Below are 7,657 nucleotides of genomic sequence, written 5' to 3'. Positions count from 1 at the left end.
GAACATATTTAGATACATTAGTGTGGAATGTGGATACAATTTCTATAGCCTACTCTACAATAACGATAAAATAAACGTAACCTTCTTTACACTACAATAGTGTGCCACATAATGACAAGTCCCACTGGACACAGACGTCAGTTAAATGTCTAGCTTTGATTGATATTTGGATGAGTTGTCAACTAACGTGAATTCAACCAAAAATGTCACCCAGTCATTGGATTTATGTTAAAAGGAAGGTGAAAAAATACAAAAAATACATTAAGTGTAAGTTTTTTTTTTTTTTACAAATCAATCAATTTTCCACGTTGATTCAACTTCATATTGAATTCTTTGGTTGAAATTACATCAAATATTTATTTTCCTAATGTTATTTCCCATTACACAATTCAAAATGGTTACATTGGCCCTAACATGTGGTTATATATTCGAAATTAGCATTCCTTTTCTGGTCGAAGGCCCATTGGGAAACAGGAATGAGTGAATGCATACATAAATAAGTAGCATGGTGTGTGAGACTCATAGCTGCCTCATTCATTTAATTCTCTATGACATTGCCCTTGTGACGAAAAGCTCCCAATTCTTCCATTCATGAAATCTTGGTATTACGCTTGCGCAATGAAATTCGGAGTCCTCCCATTCATAAAAATGTAACCCCTGCATTTGAGCCCTGGGTCGTTCTGCCCTCCCATTCACAAAAAAAATCGGTCAATGCATCTGCGCAGTTTGTTCTTTACCCTCCCATTCATAAAAACCCATTTCCCCATGTAGTTGCAACATCGTATCAAAAAATCAGTGTCCTGACCGCAGTACGCATCGAGTGGATAGTGTTTAATAATTTTTCGCCTCGGTCTTTTTTCTTTACTTGGGAGTAATATATTTGGAATATACATGCAGTCGTCAAGCTCAACAGAGAAATGCGCTGCTAGTCTGGAAAAGTAAGTTATTCTCTCGGATGTATGACGTTTTCGACATAGGCTAGGCGGGTTTGGGTATCCCATCACGTTTTGGTTGAACAAATTAGAATACTGTTGTGTTACCTTCAGTTTTGTGGTTTATGTGGGTGCGCTGAAAAGAGCTTGTTCTTTTGCAACAAGCTGTTCCCGTATTTACTCTTTGTCAATATTTAACCATGGACCCTACAAGGTTGTGGGCGAGAGATGAATGATAATACGAATAATCGTTCATTATTATAGGCTAGGTTGTAAACCGTTTATACACATCTAAGAAATGATGTTGTGTTTAAAAACAAACCGTTTAAGGTATAAGTAACGGACTGCTCACCATTCGCATTATTGAGGATCTTTGCGTGACGCTTCTCTGCAGCGTTTGAGCTGGCACATCATATGCATATGTCAGGTGGTTGTGTCATCTATTCCTTTAAATAACTCAACGTTTTAAAGAAACCGTTTGTCCAAGAAAATGAAGCAGTGTTTTGGTCTAAACTGCCACCCTCCTTTTATAAACCAATAGCGACTTGCGCGTAAAAAAAAAGAGCCTATGTTCTGTATGCGATTTGGCTATTATTGTGAATTAACGTTACTTGTCGAATGCAATGCTATCATCGTGTCTCGATTAATATTTAATCCGATTTTACATTTATTTAATATTTCTAGCGACTGTGGTGTCGCGTCGCCTCCGATTACAATCACTCATATTCACCCGCATTGAGGGGAGGGGGACACTTGTACCTTCTGTGGATTCACTAGGGTCCTACGTTTGATCAGGAGCATTTGTCCCCCTGACAGCAATGTCGCAACAGGTTTGTTCAGGTTTGTTCTTCATAAGCTGGTTTTGGCAGATCTGAGAGACACAGCACTATAGTCACAATTAGGCTATATTCAGGTTCTGTGAGTATTTCTCTGGCAAATGATCTGACAATCACATAATTATTTCAATGAAATAATCTATTGAGAGATGTATTGGTCAACACTATATGAAATATTATAAAGTTGATAGAATTCCCTTATACATGCTATTTTCTCTACATAGCCTACTCCATCATTCTTGACATATAGGATATAGGTTGATTTTCAAACAACTCTTTAATTACTTCATGCTTAATGCATTCCTACTTCCTTGTAGTGGCTACTATAGAGTAACTGCTGAGTAGCAACTGTTGTGTCCTGTAGATCTATTGGGAAGTTAAATAGTTGTAGTTATTGTCTAGTCTACTTACTCATTCTAGTTTTCTAGTTTCTGCATACTGGCTCGTAGTCATATGGAACTGTAGTCTGCATGCGCCAAAAGAGATCATCTCCAAACACCAGTGTCTGCCTTTTGTGAAGATCAGATGGGTACATTTGTTATTTGTTTTTACTACCATGAATACTTGTTCGTTATTTAACTGCACACATTGTCTAGCCCTGTGAAATACCCTAGTCCTACTTCATGCAATCAGTACATTAAGAATAACTTACAACCTTTTAAGGAAAAATGAACACAGATCAAATGCAATAAAATCAACATTGCGCATGGATTTATGTCTTCTCACCAATCATCTTTAAAAAATAAATTAAAAAAAAGCAATATGTATTGAATCTATGACTGGTCCTTTGGTGAATGTATTTATAGCACTTAAAGTCATGTGTTAGTCTCAATCTGGTCTCTGCGGCCCCTCTTGGTCTTAATCTAATTTGGCCTAGGTTGTCATTCTTTTTGCATACAAGTCTTCCAATTAATATTGGCCTTGTGGTATTTTTGTCTCATGAGAAAGTGTGCAATGTGAATTGAGTAAATTACATATTAATGTTGATTGTAATTGCATTCGAAAACAATGTATAATTAGAATTCATTTGAAATGGCGTGCTTGTGAATATTAGTTACAAACCGATACAGGACGTTCTCTGAATGTAACTTTCATCAGTACCATCTACTGCTATGAGTCATTGTTGAGAATATAGATTTTATGCTGACTCATATCTTGTACAACCACCGACTGAGAGCCTCGTGTTAGATATGGGTTTGTGTAAGTAGGGTAGCCATTCCAGGAGGCTGACTGTCATCTCTATGTTTCCGCAGGACTGCTAGACGTTGAGCTCTCTGTTTGCTGTATGAGGGACACAACTGCACAGATGGAGTCAAGGGTTCCCCACCACATCCCTGGAGTTTCTTCCTCCATTATATCCCAGCCGTTGCTGGACAGTAGTGTCCCCTATGGAAGGCTACAGCACCCGCTCACCATCTTCCCCATCGACCAGATGAAGTCCTCTCACATGGAGAACGACTATATTGACAGTCCGGCTGTGGTCTCCCAGCAACCCCCCAGCCAGAAGGTTGCCAAAAGGGGGCCCCACGAGCCACTGCTAGGGGCCCCCCAGCTGGCGCGCTGCGACCCCAACGACGCCACCACACACCCCTGGATCTCCTTCAGCGGGCGGCCCAGCTCCATCAGCAGTAGCAGCAGCACCTCGTCAGACCAGAGGCTGCTGGACCACGCAGCCCCTACCCCCGTGGTGGACCACAGGTCCACAGTACTCACCACCAGGACCCCCTGTTGCGAGCCCAAGGTGCTCACCTCCAAGCCTCTGGACCTAAAGGCTGCTGCCCAGGGGGCCATGGCGGTGGACAAGAAGCACATGCTGCTGTGTGAGACATGTGGTAAGTGCCGCTGCACAGAGTGCACCCTGCCCCGAACCCTGCCTTCCTGCTGGGTGTGCAACCAGGAGTGCTTGTGCTCGGTGCAGAGCCTGGTGGACTCGGCCACCTGCATGTGCCTGGTCAAGGGCATTTTCTACCATTGCACCGAGGATGAGGACGACGAGGGCTCTTGCGCCGACCGCCCATGCTCCTGCCAACAGTCCAACTGCTGCGCACGCTGGTCCTTCATGACGGCCATGTCCCTGGTGCTGCCCTGTATGATGTGCTACCTGCCCGCCATGGGCTGTGTCAAACTGTCGCAGAAGTGCTACGATAAAACCAGCCGCCCGGGCTGCCGCTGCAAGAACTCCCAGCAGGCCTGTAAGAGTATGGAGGCCAAGGCTGGAGGCCAGGGGAAACAGTCCTCATGATACTAACTGGCTGTTGCCTTATCAATCCCCTTTGGATAGACCAAGCCCCCCACCCGCTGAAAGACTTCCCAAAAACTATGGTACTTACAGAAGGGTTCACACCTGTCCTTTTCAATTCTAGTGATGTTATGCCACACAAGTTAAAAAATCGGTCTGTCTGCTAGATCTGTTGGCCTAGACAACTGCTTGCCTCAGAACCCATCCTTATGAGTGTAACAGACTGGTGGATTTTGTTTTTATAAAATGGCCGAAGGCACAAGTCATACTCCCCTCCTATATGGCTCTGAATTTATAGCTTCATGATAGCTAGCTACTCCATGACAAATTGGACACCAGTTGTTTTTCCCCTAACATAAAGATATATGTTTGAGAAAATAAGCCTGTTCCAAAGCAGTTTCCCTCTATTTTTTTTTTGCAAACTGTTGGTTTTCCTTTTTGGTAGTTTAGGATACTTCAAGTGAATCTACCACCCACTCTCCCCTATATATGAACATTATTTAGGTTTCAGTCCCACACAAGCTTTCCTGTTGCTAGCTTGATGTTGAGCTCTTTAGGTCAAGGTGACAAAGTGAGAGGTAGTCATGTGGCTTTGGAGCGATAGTCTGTTTTTTATATTCTTGTTTGTGTGCTCGTACGATATGTAAGGTCATGCCACAAGTGAGTGAAAAACTGTGTTTAGGATTGCCTGACTTGATCACTTTCTATTTCCTTAAGGGGAAACGTAATATGGATTTTAACCTAGCTTTTACCAATCACTTCAGAAATGGCATGTCATGCACTGCATGATGTAACTTAGAGCTTAACCCCAGTGCTAGATGTGGATGTGTTGTAGAAAAACCTCCTCAGGGATTGTTCCTCATCCGTTGAATTTGGTCTAGCACGTAAGAACTGCTTGAAAGCCCAGCCGACTTCACTTTGCACAAGGGGCGAAGAACCATTTAAAAAGGGCAAAAGGGCAATTGTGAATTATTTAGGAAGGGTGAGAGGAAATGGCTGGAAAAATAGCATTTTCAGGAAGAGGGAGAAGGTAGAGCGAAGTTGTAGCGTATCTAGCCAGCCTTAGTTAAATGCAATCTGCCACTTGCACAACCTTTTTAGATGAAGCAAACCTCTTATGATGGACTAAAGCACAGTATTAAGTATAAAGGCTTAATGTATTTTGCATTACTCTGTGAACTACTTTGAGTCCACATTGAATACCCCACTACTCAAAAAAAGTCGAGTTTGTCTTATGTTAGAAATATTATTTACCTTTTATTTTCTCAATCTATTTTTTGTGTCTTGCATGGAGTTCCAATGACTTTGCCAAAAGGAGTTTAGTATAGCTTGTTTAGCTGTCTAAGGGATCATATGTGTTATGCACTTGCCAAATGGTCGGAAGGCAATTGTTCTTAAAGGTACGGTGTCCTTTTTGCAGTTTGCTTCAGTTTGGCATAATTCTGTCATGTTTGTTCTAAGGTCCCCTAATAACATTAGGACCTGTCACCTTCTCATGTTTGTACTTGTCTTGTTGCACAAAGCAGAAAACATACAGGAAAAAAACACTGTTCTTAGTCTTGAATGTATAAGGCAATATTACTTTCAAACGTTTGCAATTCAATCCAAGGAAAAGGTGCCAAAATTGGGAATGATTATGTGGCTGGCAAAGCCAGGGGAAAAAATTGCAAATGTGTTGACAATATGTTATAGAGATAGACCTATGCAGGTGACATGCTGTTGTAAATAGTTTCAAGACACGTGTTCTTTAGAAGAGTTTTAAATGTCCTCGAAAAATTGCATGGTACATTATAACTACAATTCAGTACAAAATATATAGAGATATGTAGATATATATTTTGGGGGTAAAGTTGAGGTTGAGGGGAAGTGGGAGGGGGGGGGGGGAGACATATTTCTATCATAAGCACTTGACTTAGAAAAGTGTGCCCTGCAATAAAATACCTCTGTTTATGCTATTCATGCCTCATTAGCAGGAGAGAGGTGAAGCTAATTCCCAGTCCCCCAGTGCCCCTGAAACTGTGGACTCATTGAATCCACTGAAGGAATACAATTTCGGCCTATCCGGATCAACCCATTTGGTCCTTTTTGTGCTCGGTGTCACAACTTTTTTTTTTTTTTTTTCCCTTCCCAAGTTGTCCGACAAATACCCTTGCCTTGATTGACAAATACAGCTGCTGTGCATAAATTGTTTAAACCACCGGTAGGGAAAGAGAACTCTCTCAAGCTACATTCCATCTTGTTTAATAGTGGTCGTCTTTTGCTTTTCTGCTTATTTTTTTTATGTCTGTCTCTCACTGTGGCTAGGGTTAAACCCTTAGCTCCAAACCGCGTTAGCTTTATGTTTATGCCATGTGTTTGCTGGCCTGTTAAGGTATTGAATGATGACCAACCATGACAACTCAATGATTAAACTTTTTTTTCTATTAGAATGCTGTGACTTAAACTCCATTTTGTGGTTCACTGTGGCCACTAGAATTTTCTTCAACTCAATCAAAATAACCTTTTAAACGGCTGGCTTCTGCTATTCAATTTCTTTGCCTTTGCCATGTCAATGTTGATTGAAAAAGAGCTTTTGTTTTGTTAAAATATAACAAAAAAGAAACATTCTCACATATAACATTTTCCCTTTTATAGATATATTTATTTTGAAGTTCTATTTTATATAGTATTTATTTAGATGCCAACTTTTGTTTGAAGAAAGCTTATGTCGAAACGGAATGTACATTGACATTGGAAATATATATTGTTAAATATAAACAAGTTGTGGTGTCTTGTTTTTGTCTCTTGTTACTGATCTTCATCTACTTGAATCATACACAAACTGAACTCTTACACAGACTGGAACCATATCAGTACATGCTCTGGCCTTCTGCCATGTCTTTCCAAGATGCGCATGGTTAGAGGAAGATAGTTATGTTTTGAAGCTACAAAGAAGTTCAGTTTCCATGGTTAGACTTAGTTTGTCATTTTGTTGATTTGGAGATGGAGAGTTATGGTTGAAAGCTACGGAATAAAAACGTGGGTCGGAAAAAGGCTGTTTCCTGCTCATTCTCAGAGGACCAAATTAAAACTGTTAATAATTTTAAATCAAAACATTTAGTGGTAGTCACTGTTTCATTTGAATGTTTCCACTTTCTGAATTTCCTTCCTCTTAGTTTAAATTGTATTATTCTTGTATAAAAGAGCGGTAAGCCACACTCCAATTCAAGCCAGAAAAAGCAGTTTGTCCCTACATTTTTCTGCAAGAAAATATTAAATTTTACAGCTAATAATTCAGATATTTCCTTCCTCACCCAGACAGGAACATGCCCTGGTCAAATTTCAAATGTTCAATCAAAGTCAAAGATAAGGTCTTGGTTGTGTGTAACTGTAAGTAGGAAAAACCGTACTGAGCAAATCCTTTCCTCAATTTGGAAAAAACAGCAACATGAGAGGGTATTATCCTCCCAAGTTGTGCGTGCAAACGCTGACTGCCTGCATAATTAAGGGGTGGTATTCTATGTCTAGATGTGAAACATTCCTTATCTCCCAACAAGCACACCACCGTACGTGGCTGGAATATCTCCCTCCACTCCGCCCCCTTTCCCTGGGCCGACCTTTGACGACCCCCCCCCCCCCCCCCCCCCCCCCCCCCCCCCCCCCCCCCCCCC

General features: G+C 41.2%; 1 protein-coding gene across 1 annotated transcript; it reads left to right on the top strand.

The window, feature by feature from the left end:
• Positions 1–743: 743 nt before the first annotated feature.
• Positions 744–6,764, top strand: LOC110537767 (protein sprouty homolog 4). The gene is made up of 2 exons (XM_021624138.2): positions 744–938; positions 3,022–6,764. Exon 2 carries the CDS (start codon positions 3,054–3,056, stop codon positions 4,008–4,010), a length of 957 nt encoding a protein of 318 aa, XP_021479813.1. The 5' UTR covers positions 744–938; positions 3,022–3,053; the 3' UTR covers positions 4,011–6,764.
• Positions 6,765–7,657: the final 893 nt, after the last annotated feature.

Source organism: Oncorhynchus mykiss, chromosome 12 (assembly GCF_013265735.2).
Source record: "Oncorhynchus mykiss isolate Arlee chromosome 12, USDA_OmykA_1.1, whole genome shotgun sequence".
NCBI classification, from domain to species: domain Eukaryota; kingdom Metazoa; phylum Chordata; class Actinopteri; order Salmoniformes; family Salmonidae; genus Oncorhynchus; species Oncorhynchus mykiss.
This window is presented reverse-complemented; position numbering and strand designations above follow the sequence as displayed.

Coding starts and splice junctions, on each gene's coding strand:
- LOC110537767 (XM_021624138.2), top strand. CDS start 3,054: ATGAGGGACACAACTGCACAGATGGAGTCAAGGGTTCCCCACCACATC.